Source organism: Achroia grisella, unplaced genomic scaffold (assembly GCF_030625045.1).
Source record: "Achroia grisella isolate CSIRO2021 unplaced genomic scaffold, CSIRO_AGI_Agris_v1 utg640, whole genome shotgun sequence".
Classification (NCBI taxonomy): Eukaryota; Metazoa; Arthropoda; class Insecta; order Lepidoptera; family Pyralidae; genus Achroia; species Achroia grisella.
Window position 1 is genome coordinate 5734775 of NW_026712977.1, and position 19237 is coordinate 5754011.

The 19237-nt window shown below is 31.8% G+C and overlaps 1 protein-coding gene across 1 annotated transcript; it reads left to right on the forward strand.

The window, feature by feature from the left end:
- The first annotated feature begins 255 nt into the window (after window positions 1-255).
- On the forward strand, window positions 256-3060 carry LOC131849253 (golgin subfamily A member 6-like protein 25). The gene is made up of 2 exons (XM_059199286.1): window positions 256-296; window positions 1915-3060. Exons 1-2 carry the CDS (start codon window positions 276-278, stop codon window positions 2794-2796), a joined length of 903 nt encoding a protein of 300 aa, XP_059055269.1. The 5' UTR covers window positions 256-275; the 3' UTR covers window positions 2797-3060.
- The last annotated feature ends 16177 nt before the right edge of the window (window positions 3061-19237 follow it).

Here is a 19237-nt window from a genome sequence, read left to right on the forward strand (position 1 = left end):
TTGTATATAGCTACAGATAAGAATATGATCCGAGCACTACCCGGTCACTCAGGTAGTATTATGTAACCTGCGTGATGGCATCCAGGTAATTTTATTACCTACTAAGTCAGCCATACATTAGATGGAATACTTCAGAAAAACCGTCTCATCTCCGGTCACGATGACATGTTGGGAAAACGCGTCACGTCTACCAAGTCCCGCCGTAGAGGGGCGCAATGATAAAAAGCCTGCGCTCACACATCTGAACCAGTCGTGGCGGCGGACACCGAGTCAAAATGAGAACGCTGACCTCAACGGTGGGTCATTTGGATTGTTTTGTGTATATAAATAAAATAAAAAAAAATTGTGAAAAAAGTGACCATTTGTGGTTTATTTAAAAATATAGTAGTGCTTTTATTCTAGCGTGTTAAGTGGCAAAGTGCGCGAATAGTGCGACAAAGTATAGTTTACGCGCGCGTTCTATTTCTATGAGATATAAGGGGTTGGTCGTAAAGAGTATCAAGCCGGAATTCAGGGACAGTATTTATAAAACTGAGACACCAAATAAATGAGAGTCTGAGATAATATATTTAAACTTTTCATACTTCATGAAAATTTTAAGAAAGTATTTCTAGATTTTCAATTTGAGAATGTTATTCACTTTTATAAGTACTAGTAGAATAACTTTCGGCTTGGTCACCGTTTGTGATTAACCCTATATATAATGTAGATGACCTTATAATGTCATGTTTAATATATTATAGGCATAATTGAGCTTTATATGTCGCATTATTCGTATAATTTTGTCAATTAATTACTCAATCATATATTAACATGCTATTCAAAACAATTTTATAATGTACATATAAGTTTACACTTGCTTTATTAATATCTACATATATACTTTGACCAAGATTATTAATATAGATATATATATATTATTAAAATGCTATTGCCTGTTTTCCGTTGACACTTCAACGGTTGAACCAATTATAATGAAATGTAGTATAGAAATTCACAGTCCCGTCCCAGTCAGAAAGTCCCGGTCATTTTACCATAGTGGCTGCAATGAGCGCCAGAAACAAAGATAGTAATAAAACTGCATTTTTGTATGATACATAATTAGAATGGAAAATTTGTATTTTTCTGCGTATATTTGAATATAGTCAAAGCTTATATTTGAGGTATCTAGGATACACTTCATTAAGCTGTTCATTACAAATAGTTAATCGATATATATAGAAAAGTTAAGTTAAAGAAAGTGCTCTGTCTTGTCATATATAAGATAATAATCTTATTTATTGTATTAATTAATTATATATTTTAAAATATATTTTTGATTAATCTTAAATAGAGTTTTAGACGAAAAGAATGTTACTGGCAGACAGTATTCTACCTATGTGCAGAATAAATTCTGTATTTATATTTATACACTTTTCTAAAAATATTAGCATGTTGTCAGATTAATAAAATTATTTTTATAAAGTAATAAAATAGAAACTGATTACCGTGATTTTTAAAGTTAGATTGACAACCAACACTACACTGAAAGTGTAGTAAGTTCTTAAATTTTATTCACGTATTAGATCTTCTTATTCTTTGTATTTGGCTAGACTTTACCACGGGTTTAAACTGGTAAAGCTACACGTAAATTAAATAAGCAAATACGGTTTATTAGTATAGTAATCAACTGTACGGTCAATACATGTATACATATATGTCCAGTTTAATTTTAGAAATGTAAATTGTCTTAAATGTGATTATAAACTTATTTTTATTTCGAATCGTTTCACATTGGCTTATAAAATTAGAAAAAAAGTATATTTTACGTTAAAGAAATTTATTTTATTAATTATACTTTTTATAAATGTATATTTCCTATATTTTATTTAATTATTCAATGCATTTTTATTAATTAAATATTGATTTTTTCAGCTGTGGGTGGTGCTGTCAATAGCAGCATCACTTGCTGTACCCATCAAAGATGTAGACACCGCTTTGTCCAGAGAGAAGAGGTCCCCAGGAGGTTGGCACTCACCCCCAGAAGGAGTTTGGAAGAAAAAACTCGTCTGGAAAGAGGAGTGGAAACAGATCTGGAAAACGGACAAAAAACTAATATGGAAAACAGAATGGAAAAAGGAGAAGGTACCAGCATGGAAAACAGAACAAATTCCACAGTGGAAAGAGGAAAAAGTTCCAGCTTGGAAAGTAGTGCAGAAACCAATCTGGAAGGAAGTTCAAGTTCCAATATGGAAAGAAGTCCAAGTTCCGGATTGGAAGAAAGTCTGGAAACCAGTTTGGAAGAGTATTCAAGTCCCAGTAACGAAAACCATACAGGTCCCAGAGTGGAAACAGAACTACGTACCAGCTTGGGTTAAGGAAGGCGTACCCGGAGAGAAATATTTGGGAAAAGACGATCACGGATGGGAATACACCAGCCATGATCTCTGGAGAAAGAAGATGATCTGGAAGCCAGTATGGAAGAAAGTATGGAAGACCGAGCACAAACAAGAATGGGTAACTGAAAAGAAACTGGAATGGAAGGAAGAATGGAAACAAATCTGGAGGACCGAAAAGAAACAAGCGTGGGCAACAGAGAAGAAACAAGAGTGGGTAGAGGAAAAAGTACAAATTTGGAAAACCGTCAAGAAAGAAATATGGGTACCTGTACAAAAGAAAATCTGGGTAGAGAAATGGAAACAAATTCAGGTGCCCGTGTGGAAGACCATCGAGGTCCCAGCTTGGAAGAAGGTATGGAAACCGGTGTGGCAGAAAGTATGGGTACCGATACACCATGAACACCACGGATGGGACTAAAGAAGGTACCAACCATGACACTTTGTAAATATAGACAGATAATACATAGTCATTTTGTTAACTAATTGTTACCGTCGATACCAAGATGTGTTTGTAAATATTTTATTGTAGGAAATAGAAAGACCTGGGAATTGAGTGGCAACTGTATTTGTAACTTCAAATCACTTAGATATATAGAATAAACATTCCACATAGACCAGTATTAAAAGGAATCAGCTGAGTAGAGTTCTACTGTAAAAGAGGATATGTTAAGAACCCTTCCGATAAAACCTATACAGTGCTACTTTTAGTCCCTATCTATGGAGAGCGAAATTATAACTGCCTATTTCACAAATAGCACAAGAGATTTGTGAACATATGCAATAACAATTTTAGACGTCACAACTGCTACTTCTCTTCATTACTGCTTTTGGTACAAATATTATCTGCCGCGTCGTTATGTGAATAGTTACCAACGACTGGGCAGTGAACGTTCAATTCTCGAGTCGAAAAATAAGTGAACAAGTAGCAATTAAAAAGTGAGAAATCACTATAAAAATGAAAATTATGAATTTAAAATATCATTTACTTTTATGCAATACTTTTATCTCACAAAATTACAACACCTAAGTAGACGCACAAATATCAATATCTCCGAGAATTTTCTCTTAATATTGATATTTGTACTACTCATAGGGTGTAGGTGGCTGTATAATATCGTAATATAGTATTGGGAAATCTTTCAAATTATTTTTATACAAAGAATTCAAGAGGCTATAGATTTATACTAAAATATTTAGTTAAATGCTCACACCTGTTTAATAACAGTAGTAAGCGTATTTAATACATTTTTTTAAGTCTATTCTGCTAATGAAAATAAACGCCATGTTTATGACGGATTCATCTACAATGTAATGAAACAAAATTGACATATATTAAAAATATCGATAGTACAGGAGCAGAACGGACTTATGAAAAAAAATACACGGTATGGAATAATACAATTTTTTGTATACATCATATACCATTCAAAAAATTCTGAATGTTGTATTTAAGCGTTGTTTTATTTTCCGTCGTGACGCTGCACCGGTTTTCGGTTTGCAACTTCCGATCAAAAAAAGTACAAGTTTGTTATTATAACTATGTTATGTGATTTTTATAAGTTTTAGCAATATATAACTTGAGAAATAAGAGGGTTTTTATTTGGGTGGTTTCCTCATAAATGGGTAAAAATCTTGATAATGAAACAAATTTTGTTAAAGACAAACAAATTTATTTACTATTTTCGAATAAAATCACTATCACTCATAGCACTCCGCTGCATCTCTTCCTACAGTCCCCTATATCATCTTGATTTTCCTGAAATGTATACGGCTAAATCTTAATTTCATCTTCAGTGTTCCATTCCTCAATGGTACCCAATAGTGTTTAATCATCATAACCAAAAATAATACTTCTGTTACAGATCTCACTATAGTCGACTATATTCAATTTCATATATTCGGTATACAGGCGAATATATAATAATATGTGACAAAATTATTGTGACCATATTGAAAATTTGACATGTTTGGCAGACAAGCTTTCCATTTGTAATTTTAAATCTATGGGATTGTTGCTCTATTTCTCATGACATTAATTGGCAAAGCATTCTTTTATAAATATCTTATCCGCTAGCGAATATAACAAAATGGCGAAAACTTAATCTATTTGTTTCTTGCATTGCGAAATTATTGGCTTTTTGATTTCCATAGAGAACTATGATTTTTCTTCGAGCAAAATTTAATAAAATGACATATACTATGTGTATGTTAAATATAATCAGGCGTAGACCGACCATTCGGGATTAGTATGTCACTTAAAACTTCAAATAGATCTCGTTCGTTTTCACAACTACATGATCACTAAAACCATCTTTACACCTGCTACTCTCTGTTACTTTCTTCGTCCTATTTTCTAAAAGGATGTGCTATAAAACCACCCTATTACTCCTATATCCAACGATTATATATTTTAGCAATTTCGATAAAAATAAGTATACTTAATATCTTAGACAATGTACAAATTATTCTCTACGGGTCTAATTACCCGCGATAACAACCACCGATTCCACAAAATAATAGGTACAACAGTATTCATATTTTTATCTAGCAAATGAATAGATTATAGTTTGTTTATTATTTCACATGATATATACGAGTCCTAGAGCTAGTCTTAAACAATAAAGTGTAATTAGTAACTAAGTAGTATATTTCCCATCAAGTATACTATACAACTTCATGGGAAAAACAACATAAGTAGTAGTGAGTACTACTATATACTATTAACGAAGAAATTAATTTTAGTGTACGTTTTAGTTCCACTAGTACTGGACAGTTTGGACAGATAAAATACAAGATTGTTCAGGACTTACAGGCAGGCCTCGAGAGCACGAGAGCGATTACTTATCGCCCAACATGGTTTTATGTTGATAAACTAGACTATATTATATATACAAGAATATATCCCGTTTAGGTACCCTTATCTCGCATTTACAAAATTTGAAACACATATATAGAACACAATACAAAATGATTTTTTACCATCAGATTAATCTAATTGTATGTATTGAATCTAATTGACTTTAGTAAAAATATATTGTTTTGTTTATACAAATGTACTGCCCGTGGAAAGCTGACTGATGCACGAAGAATGAGCAAGAAACTTGGTTCTTGCGCTATTTAAACAAATGGATAGTTTTTATTTTTATGTAGATACAAATATCACAACTATTAAAATCAATGTTTACAAAACCTATAATATAATATACATAAAAATTATGTACAAAAGAGCTAGACACCCGGCGACATACTACGTTGTAGTCAAGTAGTAGCAATAAAACATAACACAATAAAGAGTCATGTGACAATCGTTAGAAAAACCGCTACGTACTCTTAATTATTGTAATAATAACTTTACATAATTAACTTTCATTTTACATGTACAGTTCAATTACTGTACTAAACCACTTTAATGCCAACACAAAACACAGCTTACTAAGCTTGGCGGCTATTATAACATGACAGAAGACAGAGAAATTTTTACAAAATCTACCCCGATAGAAATTTGTTGATTGTTTACTTATTGCCTATTAATGCAACAATCCTTTAATACTCTCTATATAAATAATCCTTTATATTATAATAATAATTTAGTAATTATATTTTAATTTATAGTATACTATAGTTAGGTATATTTAAGAAAACGTCTCATTATAATGATTCATGTAGCAATTTTTTTTTATGGATGATAATGTAATGGTGCTCCCGCCTGCGTTTACGCTGGCGGGGCACCAGTGGAGGATGATCAGATGAACATGAGGTCAGGTCAGTAAGCCCATCGTGCTATATTTACCAGAAATTTATCACGATGGTTTTCAAGGGGAACCGCGTGGAGGTCAACCTGACATGGTACATTGCTAGTAATGGGGTCATGAGTCCACATTACTAACAATCTCCTTCCCCCCCCTCCTCCCATGTAGCAGTTCTAGGGATACTGGCTGGGTTACGTCGTTAAATTTATTTTCTTTTTTCTTCTTGTATACTTAGGTATATATGTTAATTAGTCAAATAAGGTTAGTCAATATTCGCATTCTAAAGATCCAGATATTTTTTGAAAATGTTGATATTAGAAAGTTTCTTGTACTTGCACCCCGCTTGCGGTTATGAAAACAAGTGAAGGACTAAAAGATGAAAATGAGTTTTAGTTCCATTTAACAGCACACTATCTCCTATCATTATAAATTCACCAGACGCTAGCCGCGATGGTTTCTAAATAGAACCACGTGGATGTAGGTACCATTTTTTGTTAGCAATAGTGTCAACAGTCCTCATTAATAACAACCCCTTTGTCCTCGAATGCATATTGATTAGAATAATTCTTCATCGAAACATACCTTGTGCAATAACAGTCTATACGCGAATATGCGAAGCTTCTGCTCCGCAGTGATGATTGTCAGAAAGAAGTAAATGGCATAATCGTTATTCGTTTATTTCCCTCACGATATACAGTATCAAATAAATGAGGTTACATGGCATATTAGGTTGATATCCACGTGGTTCCTGCTGAAAACCACTATGGTTGCTACGTAATGAATTCGCTACAATGTACTAACTGACCTAATGACATTTATCAAGAGGTGCCTCGAATACATTAAAATAAGAAAACAAACCCTCGGTGCGGTTTAGGAAATGGTACTTGTAGACAACATAAAGAACTCACAACTCCGATGATGACCGATATTATACAATACTAGATGGCTTAATCTCGCCTTATCTTCTCCACTAGCCAGGGATATATTGGCACAATTACAGCATTTGTTGCGTCCATAGCATAGATAATAACTCACCAACTTGTTAGAACTTTGAAGTCACTGGTTTAGAGGTGCGGTATGCAACAAGCCCAAAGGCTACTACTTCAAGTGAGAGCCAGCTTTCATAGTCAAAATTCTTATATAATATACATATACTACATTATAATACATGTTTCTATATTGGCTAAATATACGTATTTCTAAAATACATTGATATTCATTAATAAAAACATACTCTTAAACCAATGATTAAAAGAATGTATTAACTATAAAAAAATGTCTAATTGATCTGATTTGATCTAATTGATCTGACAGTCTTATTATGAGTCCTTTTTCTTTGAGAAATAGTCTTTAATGCTGTAAAGAATCTTTACCTTTGTGTTTAGTAATGTTAAGTATATCATTAATTTGATATCTTTCTGCAGAATGCAATAAAGAGAGATGATGGGAGATACATTCACCCTACCTTTTCAAACAAATCCATCATATTTTATTTGGTCTAAAAAGCAAATAAAAATTAATAAATATCTTTTAATAAATAATCATGTACAATATTTAATTAAACACATGACATACAAAGTGTTTAAAGTAACGCACCATAGTATAGATAAATTTCTTAAAAAAGATACAACTCTCTCTAACTAGTGCCACATGTCAATCATGTCAATCAATACACTTTTTTACACAACAAGTGTCCTAGATAAATCTACAAAGTTTACCCATATAAGTAATCTATATGAAGAAAACATCCACGATATCAAGATATACCTGTTTATATACTCACAGGCATAGTTATCTGATTGCGGTAACAAATCTATCAAGATAAATACGTGAAACATCTATGTGAGTCTTCAAGCAGCAGTCTTTGTACAAAACCAGCTTTTACCGCAGTTATTGGATCGAATTACCCTTATCATCGTGGGTTATAAACCAAATCAACACAAAAAAAATTGGTTGGGCCAGTTCAAAGAATTTCAATAACAAACACTATATTTTTATATGTATATTAGATTATTAATTGTGATCACTCAGTAGTCGAAATTCGATTATAATTAACTTAACATTCAATAAAACTATAAACAAATATTATTGTAGAAAATATTAATTTATTCGCATTTACAGTCTTTAACAAGGAACTTCTTTTTCGTTTCACATAATTTATGTTTGCTTTATCTTTCGAGCAAATATATAAATTCAAATGAGGCGTGACTATTTTGATATACAAGTAAATAATTTTATTGCCCATTGTAAACGTGCTTTGAAAGTGATCAATTAATAACGGAAAGCGAAAGTGTGAGAATGGATGGATTGCGGCAAACACCCACGCGAACGGCGCGACAATCAAGTGGGAACGAGTAACAATTTGACCATCCAATCTGAGGTAGTTTACAGGGCAGTATGCATGATGTAATGCATAGTGACGCTAACTAGACAAGTTGCATATAAGACAGTTCTACTCGCGTTTATACATATGATAAATATCCAGATGTATGATACATTACGAGTATATATACAACATAATGTTCTCGCGTCTAGCTAACAGAGCAACTTACAACTGAAAAAAATTTAAAACTATACGCAGAGATGTACAATTTAATTTGTACAATATGTTAAAATTACACAATAAACATACAAAAAAAACTTTATTTATGACTTGATGACGCGCACAATTTCGTCTAATTTTTCTTCGTTCTTTCAACATTTTTATTGCAGCACCTATTGACCATAGCATGATGTTATATATAGCCTATTATAGCTTTCTAGGATAACTGGGCTATCCAAAACTGAAAGAATTTTCTGAATTAGGTATGTTGTACCTTATATTATCCCGAACATCTAAACTCAGACTTACTTCCAATACATTTTTTTCTTTGTAATGTTGTAGTGTAGTGTAAGTGTAGATTAATACTAGTTTTATAACAGAAGAGATAAAAAATTTTGATAAACAATTTTTTGTAAGGTTTCCTTTGAATAATTGGAAATGTTTATGTTCAGGTAATAAGTTTCAGAACCCTGTTTGGAATAAAAGGGTAAGACACCAACTATAAGACTGAGGTATTGAAATTTACATTCCCTTTATATAATTGGAATGGCAAATAAGCTTACGAGCCACGTGATAATAAGTGACCTCGAAAATAACTTCATACATACTCTACCTCGATAAAAATTTATTTGGAATATATGTAAAGTGGAGAGTAAACAATGCCGCATATGCTGAAGAATGAGACAAAATATAATCACAATATATATACAAAGGTGAAAATAAAATGAATATCAAGTTTTCATGACAAGTTTCAACTTACTAATAGGGTTTAAGTTGACATCAGAAATTTTATAGTAGATAACAATTTAACAGTTTTAATTCCTTGTTAAGGACAAATTAAAAATCTTACCTTAGTTTTGCTCTTTAGTCATTTTACTTTTTAACGCTGTTAATCCAGCAGTAAATTGCATTACTTCCGAAGGTGGGTGGTTCGATCCACGCATAATATTGATATTTGTATTCCTGTTGATTGTATTAGGATATAGTCAAACAAAATACGAGTAAGTATTTTAAAGAAGAAAATAAGTATGTTTAATTGATTTCTGTTTATTTGCTAATGTATTGTGCTGTGTGAATTTTCCAGTATTATTTATGCATTACTACTTTTTCCCACTAAATCCATCATAATGTAGATCTAAATATATCTTCCGTTACTATTTTAGTACACACTCAAATATATTGATTTTATCACTAGATGTCAGTATCTATGTATATTCCGTTTTTAGATAACACGCTGTATGTACTTCTATAAAAAATCAGTATATACATAATTATAAAAAATACATAAATCAATGAAATTAGATATTTCCTTTTTAAGCAAAGATGCATTAAAATTTGACACTATTTCGCATTCTCATAAATACTAATATGCTATAAGTACCTACTTTATTAATCAATATGTAATCTTCAATAACCTATTACATAAGACATAGACACTAACTGTCTGAACCACAGGTCATTCCCCCCAGCGTGGGGATAAAAAGGGGGATCACGAGGTCATCGAAGCCTGAGCTTCCTTAAACGTGATACCTAAGCATTGGTTTCCTCAATAGTTTAATAAAAGGTTAATACGTGGTTTAAAGTCATCGCCCACGTAGCGTTGCGTTGCTAACAAAAATTGAATGCTATGATAGCATTCAGTTTAATCAGTTCATAGACTATAAAAAATATAATTTCAAAAGTAGTAAGAGAAGTCTTGTTAATAAAATTAAATAGTCACAATCGTTCATAATAATCGATAAAAAATACGATACAAATTATTCAGTCTGTAGCACCGGAGCCGGTGTATGTAAAGAGACTAAAAAAGGATTGGCTAATATTGCTCATAATTAAAATTTTTACGATCGATCTACGATACAATATCGTATATTGTATCGTATATCGATCGTAAAAATTTTAATACATCTTTATCTAACTTGTAACCAGCCGGTACAGTACTCTGGAAACTATATCCAAAACATATTTTATTACGTCTTAATGTGAAATCCAAACACAGATTATCATGATTGCGATATAACCAAGCTAACTATTGTTGACGCAGTGTACTACAGTCCTAATAGAGGCTAACGCTGCGGACACTGTTTTAGATAATATCTTATGTGAATATTGGATATTCACAGAAATAAAATTTATTTGATACCCTCTGTGACATAATATCAGATACTGTTGATTCGCGCAAGTAATGTCCCGGCAAATCGCTTTTATCCTTAGGAGGGACATTAAATGTGAAAATTTAATTAATTATATGGTAATAATAATTTAACTGAACTGCGTTTAAAATGGCAACTTAAAAAAATATACAATATATTATTTAATTTAAGACTGAAAAATATTTATGAATTATATAATAACTAACAAATGTAATTATGACATATTATACGTTATAGACTATTTTAAAATGTCCAAGATATTAGAAAATGGTTAATGGCAACACAAATCGCCGGAGCCAAAAGAAAAGAGAAAGAAAGATTATAGAGACATATACATACACAGAATATTGACCCATAGACTCCATAAAGTACTTTCATACTTAGCCGTCTAAATTAAAGAGATAAGATCACATTAAAAATAGCAATAATTTATATTGGTTGTACTTAACACAACTATTTGCATAGATCCTAAATCCTTACAAGCTCTTCGTATTCGCCGCGTGCTGGCGCGGACCGTGATCGATAGACATGCGCGGCAGGTTACATACATTACGACATAATCAGGGTTGTCACAAATAGAATTACGTAATAATTATAAAATAAATAGAAATATTAACATGGAAAATTTTGACTTTGTAAAAAGTGGTAACAAGAGAATCTTAGTCTACTTAATTGATGCCCAGCTGCTTGGTTTGTAAGCTGTTCCTTTGAAGGGTGAGATAAGGCAGTGAAACTACAAGATAAGAGGACTAACATTTCAGTCTTCCAGTATGACTACGCACGTGGTCTCACATCCGTTCTTACGTACCTTTATAATTACAACTAACTGCTATTAGTGTATATAGGCGACGGTTACCACTTACCATCAGGTTCGCCGACAGCTTGTTTGACTTTCTATTACAAAAAAAACTAAATATATAATATAAGGTATTAGATATTTAGTTTTTTTTTGTAATTGTTATTGTTGTATATGCCTATTTATAAAAAATATAGGTATACTTCAGTATTTATATCAGATGTTATAGTACAACATAATGTCTGCTAGGCTGTATGAATGGTATGAATGGTAAAGGATCAATATTATCTCTATGAAAAGAGGACGCAAGAAGTATATTGTGAATATTATTATAGTCGCATTTTATTTTACGGTAAACTGTACTCAAATTCTGGATAGTCCAACCAAACAAATTCAGTAGTCATGTATAATTTTAGTGATTCATACGTCAAAGTGAATCTTATAAATAACTGAATAGGTTATTGATGTGCCAACCCTACATAGAATTCTAGATTCAGAATCAAGTTTAGTGGTGTATGGATTATCTGATGAACCCGCTTTCACTTGTACTTAAAAATGCGACACGATTTTGTTTTGTAGTTATTTGTCTGTTAGCTGTGTTCTATTTCGTATTACTATAAATTATTACTCATATTGAGTTTGGCGTATAGTTTACAGAGCAAACATGTATTAAATATACAGTATATGATAAATAAGATATTATATATTATTATTAAAACAGCTTTGAAATCCACTGTGAATAATAAATGTATAACGTTAATATGCTATTATATCTAAAACAAAACATGCTTTGCCAAAGGACATCAAAACGAACCCCAATCAATATGAAGCTTGTACACGGGAGCAGAAATTATGAATGTAATGGCATACTTATTACCGGTAGCCAATGTTAGATGGCGTTGTGAAAAAACTGAAACGCGATATGTTTTCAATCTGCCTGAAGTATTTAATGGGATTCAAATTATGGTTCTGTTAAATATTGATAGATTCATCTTGAATTTTTGTGATTCGGCTTTGTTGTAAGCCGACTATTTGCTATATACACATCACATATTAAGTCTATATATATAGACTGTGAGATAAGATTGATTAATAGGATTTTTGAAATAATAATCAAGTATGTCTGGTAAAAAGTTTTTTTTATTTATTAGCTAATAAAATAGCTCGTTTTTCGCACAATTATATTATGTAAGATTCTGTTTTCGATAAAATGACATACCAAGAGCGTTTTCCAAATATGCTACAGATAATCTATTTTACAAATATGTATCGTAAATCAAATGTAACTACGTCTAATATCTATTGTAACGCCAGAAAAATCAGTTGAACAAACGATGAGCTTAACAATGCATCTAATAAGGACCGTAAGGTCACTTTCACTTACAGAATAACAAAATATCTAAGACCCGTTCACAAATTGATCGTGTTTGAACCTATGCTGTTACGAATTAAGCCCGGGGTTATAAGTAGGTAAAGATTTAAATATTTGGACTTGCAGTGTAGTAAGTCGAACTTTGAAAGCGTTGATTGTCATACTGAAATTGTATGTCATTATTTTACATAGTATAAAACAAAGTCGCTGTGGCTGTCTGTCCATATCTTTAAAACTACTCAACGAATTTTGAAGCGGTTTCTTTAATATATAGAGTGATTCTAGAGGAAGGTTTATATATATAATACAAGTATAGCCGAGGGAAGCCGGGGCGAGTAGCTATTTAAAAAAAATAAACAACAAACAAGCTTTTACTAAGGTAGAGTTTTAACAATGTCGTCTGATTGAGTACGTCTTCCCTACCTATTTCTGCTGCCATTCAGTCGCTTTTGCAATTTCAGTTGCAATGGCCCAGGAGCCAGGAACAGGTTAATCATTTCATAAGTTTCAGTTGAGAGGAAATTCCTGTCGAAACTTGGCTCTGTAATAAGTTGTATTTTGTTAGATGAGATACGGCATAAAAATTTACTATGCCCCCATATCCTATAATTAGGTACTGCTGAGATTTAACAATTAATCTCAAAGTCTCGGTTCTTGAATCAGATGTACCTGATGAATCAGTAGTATCTAATAGTGGTTTGAGAAAACCACTATTAGAAAATAGTATATTACAAAAATAGTGTTTAAAAAAAATACAATTATAAAATAAAAAATATGTAAAATTGAATTAAGGAGTTCGATACAATTCTTGCAAAACATATACGGTGAATTCAGAAATCTGAATAAAATTTGAACTATCTTTGTTTGGACCGTAAAGACAATAGCAATGCTTTTTATTGCGACACCCACACTTATGTACCTATACTTTACATACACACTTAAATAATTAATGCCAGTAAAAAAAGTTTATCAATGTTTAAAATTACAGGTTATGTCTAAATAATGTGAAGTGAAAACACATAATTGTCTAACAACAAGATAATTAATGGATTACGTTGCAAAGGAGAGTAATGTTCCGTTAACAGCAACGGAAGCGAAAGGTCACGAAATGGTGACGTAACGAGGCAGAGACTTGAGACCCCAGTAGGATAAACATCGCAATTACAAGTGTACAGTCATCAACAATGCTTTTAATACGTACGAATTTGGGAACATATATTAATATACCTACTATTTAAAAATACTCGATCACTTTTCGACTATATAATTGAAATGAATAATATACTGACGGTGCGTCTGCTAAAATTTTGTAACCACCGTTTGATTTGAGCACTGCAACGGACATCACATAGTTATTTGATGCACGTGATGTCCAATCGTTCTTTATCAATCCTACCAAAATATAAAAGTATCATGCCTTCGAAAGCTTAAATAAATAGTTATACAAAGGCAAAAAAAGAAGTGAGACAGAGAGACTATAGCAATGAATATACAATAATACACGTTTTGAAGTAATGCTTGAAATGCCCATGCCCGTTCGAATGTACGAGTATCATTTGAATTGAAAAGTATCAGAAGCAATACACAGTAATTTGTCGGATTAATTTCAATTCTTAATATTGTCTATTATTAATCATTATCGAAACTATGTAGAATATTAAAAATTACATACTTGTCCTTTTACAAAGCTTTTTCTATTTATCTGTGCTCGTATAGTATATTATAATATGTCGTCAACTGCAGTGGAGAAATTGTCCGAGTGTGCTATGAATAGAATCACCATTATTACATAGTGTAGGTGTTTGTTACTTGCGGCACGAGCCTCGGGAGGTAGCAGTTATTGTAGCCATTTGCTGTTTGTCGGCTATTTAGACAAATACAATTAAAGTAACAGATACATAGTAAAGCGAAAAACAATACAATTTTACTTTTATTATTTTAGGTTGAACGCCGTATTTCTTTGAAAAGTTTAATATAACTTTATGTTTTAAAAACAAAGGTTATTAACATTTTTTATTAGAAAATATTATTTGATAACAATATATTTAAATCTCTAAGAGTTTCAAAGCTTTCAGTAATATTTACAGCGCTTGAATTGTCTACAAATTATTTTACATTTCGTGAATATTGAACTAAAGTTCAATATTATATTTATTATAAGGCAATCGTGCAGTATTTCACTTACAGAAAAGCATAATTCAGAATTGCTAGCTTAAACAAATAATCCTTCGCCAACACTCTTCCTAGATTCAGCATTTCCTGCCCAGACAACCTATAAATGGACATGCACATCAGAGTTAAAGATTAGTCTTTTGTCTTCAGTTGTTTTTAAATATCTTAGTACTCATTCTTTACAGCTTTCAAAGCAACTTACTTTATTTTGTTATCGGCTTAAATAACTCACCGAGTAAATAGTATTTGATGTAGTAATGGTCGTTAAAGATAAATCAATTCATACTGGAACCGTGTTTCTTTAATATATATGTAAGTTTAGACATTTGTTGTATACCGTGTAGTATTATGTAAATAATTTATTATATGTATGTTCTTTTATTGTTTTCTGTTTTATGCTAGGTACTCTTTCACTTTTATTTTGTTTCCTATCTTGAAATCACTTATATTTACTATTCCATATTTTATACTTTTATTTTAATTTCTTTATTTTTTTTTTTAATTTTTCATCCTATAGCATTAATACATTATTCTATTTCAGCTAGTTCTTTCTAACTACTAGCAGTTACAATTTATTATAAAAAACACTAAATTTTTTATACACATACGGCTAGCTCATTCACTCGCTCGTATTTTTAACTTGCGCCGTCTTCAGAGGAATGTTTTGATGTGAATGGCGCAACTTAACACTAAGTATCTGAGAATTACGCGACAGTTCTCACCATATAGGTTTTACCCCGGTATTTAGGTGATGTTAGGCCGGGTGGAGGCGGGGACACTGACGTCACTGTCTTAGCTAACATCAGGTAAAAATTTTTTTCTTATTCGTTTTAATTTTCGGAATACTCTAATGTGGATCACAGCTGGCCTTTACAGCTTCACCGGACGTTAGGGAGTGTAGATGTCACCCGAAACCCGCGGAAGGACTTATGGAACGGCTGTAAGCCAACCCCTGCCGCCTGCCAATCGGATACGACTTTAGTATGAGGGCACCGCTAGGGGTTCGAACCTCAGCTCAGGCCGTCATAATTTATTATTAATGCGAAATATTAATTGTAAACTATTGTTATTATTGTTTCCAAACTTATTCCAAATTTATTGTTGTCAATATCTGAGCTTTATGTAAATCTGTAAACAAAGTACTACATATATTATAGAATATGCAATGTTATAGTAGATATCTTTCTGGAGTAATTAATACCTTAATTATGTAAGCGAAGGTAATATTTTTTTCAGTTATCGCCTCGGCCAACCCAAGCAAAATTCGTCATGTCTTTCTTTAACACACAGATAGGCAAATAAAATATATGCTCCATAATGATAATATTGTCTTACTGTCAACGTTATTCATTGACAGTATGATTACCAAAAAATGGGGCCCATCTACCGAAACAAAAAATTGCGTAATAGTTACGCAAGGGTCATAAGTTCACAGCTCGCTCGAGACAATGATGACACTACGATCGCCTAATGATAACGTGTTACGTTTTGATTTGTGACCGCTTTCTCGGAAACTACCTGCTGTGTATTATATGGCAACATAATCCAACACAGTATCTCAGTGCTGGACTCAGGTCTTAATTTATAACCATTATCTCCACGCACCTTGGTATGGAGTTTTTCATATATATGTAATTAACATATATTCATGCTTTATTTAAATGACTTTACTTCATCAAAGAAGCTCTCTATTTTTTACAGAAAAGGAATGGAAGTGGTTAATGGTAAAAAAATATTATAAATTACTGCACCTTATACCATCAATTACCTAAAATTAAAAACCTTAAAAAATATAATATAATAACTAAAATATATTATTAAATTGAGTCCCTTTAGGCGAGGTTCCGAAGTTACTAGCTTATTATTTTTTCTTCTTTCTTTTCCTAAGATTTTTTGTTGTATAATTAAGTTATGTAGGTATATATATTTAAATAAATTACGTTAAATTCAATCTATATAATTCTTTTATAAAAATATAGTTCAAATTTAAACCTCACCAAAAATGATGTATTATTCGTCCCCCGAACCTAATTGCAAACCTAATTTGTATTTCTAGATTTAATTTGGTTTGTTATCGGTCATTCCACCACCGGAGTTATAATAACGAGTCAGTAATTTAACTTGCCACATTATTTTTTGGTGATAATCAGACATGAAACAATTATTATATCTATCTAAAAGTGAGATAAGTTGGAATAGAAAATGATACCTTTTTTGTGTATTAATATTATTAAGACACATTAAAACGTCAATATTGTGGATATCTACAAGTGTGGTTAATAAAATTTCAAACTACTTGTACCTGTATTTTTAGTATTAGCAATTATGATTATCATTACATATTTTCAAAGTATGGACATCATTATAGGCGTTAACTTCTCTTCTCCTTTAACTAATGTTTACTACAAAATTACGTGTTTATAATGAACATAGTAGTGGTTATATAGACGAATACTTATTATTTTAATAAAAATTGAATTAATTACTTGTTAAACTAATATTACATACATAATCAATTGACTTATTTCTATGTACATAGGAAATCAATATAATCAGTGAAAGTATAAATTTCGATTTTTTTTATATATAATAATGATAACAAATGAGTTATAGATTCCACAGGCACTTTCCATTGTCAAGTCTGCCTATTGTCTGTGTTATAATTTTATTTATAATACGTTACTTGAATACTGAACAAGTTAATAGTCTGTTTGAGAATGGCAACCATCGCCAATATATGTATATAAACATGAAGGCAAAATCGAGATGTCCATAATCCGTGAATATATTTTATTAATAACTTTTTTAGAGTAAAATTTCGTATCCTCTCAGACCTTATATATGTATCAAGCTTTCAGAAACATATAGAATAATGTACACAAGATTCTTGTTTTAGAAACAAGACAAAACTCAGACTTTGTTTTTAAAATGCCCATTTACAAAATCTGCTACATCCCGAGACTTGCTCAAGTAAGTAAAAGTCTCGAAAATTGGTTTCAATGAACGCATTCAAAGAACAATGGACAGTGTCGTAACTGCGGTACCACCTAACCTACAATTGCGTTAGATCGTATGGTGGACTGATGTTTAGCGCATTTAACGTCTCTTGCAGACGAGGAGCATAAAGCCATTAGCAATAGCAGAGTTTAAGAGGTACATATATGGTGAATCGGCGTCTGGCAACAAAAGGAGACAATCTGCCTACAAAAATGAATATTCTTTGACATAGCTATATAATGATCTAGTCCATACTTATTGTAACATGTTATGGGGAAAGTAGACTTGGAAACAGTGAAAGAATTTCTATAATTCTTTTACTGTTTGCAAAGTGTACTTGCGGGAATGAGGGTAGTTAATAATTTGATCTGCTTGCAATGTACCATGTCAGATTATCCTCCACACAGTCTCCGGGAAACCGCCATGATAAATTCCTAGTGATCTCACGCTGATCTAACTGACCTCACCTTATATTGCCCAGCCAGCGTAATCCGTTGGTGTAGGCGGGTGCACTATTCCATTATCATATATTTATTCTAAATTGGCATTGATTATATTGGCCATTGTATTCGCACAGAGAACAAAACATTACATAATATTGGCAACTACAAACCCACAAAAAATTCTTAGCGAAGCCGGCACCGGTAACTAGATTCTTATAACTTCTGTTATTGTATACTATTGACATGAATAATTTTATTATCTCTGACAATATAGAGCCAAATCAAAACTGAAAAACATGGCATAATCTAGACTCTGATATAATTCTCAACGACTGTAAAGTCAAGTTACACGGCTATACATGTATATGTTGTGTGACTACATTATTTATATACCTATTTCTAAAAAAGTAACACAATTGCGGTTTAATTTTTATGAATGCATTAAACGGTGTTCCCGCCTGCGTTAAATTTATAGGGCAATAGTGGATAAAGGATGAAGATGAAGTCAGACCAGTTGGCTCATTTTATACACATCCTATTATCTTTCATTAGTACCTTGTCAACGTATCCTGTCAGCGTAGGCTGGAAACACCAATCTAGTACATAATAAAACTCAAGATTCACAATGAGATAAATAT

What these genes read in the sequence shown, in the direction of transcription:
- LOC131849253 (XM_059199286.1), top strand. Translation starts at nt 276, where the DNA reads ATGAGAACGCTGACCTCAACG. An exon ending in TGAGAACGCTGACCTCAACG is followed by an intron (nt 297 to 1,914) that starts GTGGGTCATTTG and finishes TGATTTTTTCAG; the next exon opens with CTGTGGGTGGTGCTGTCAAT.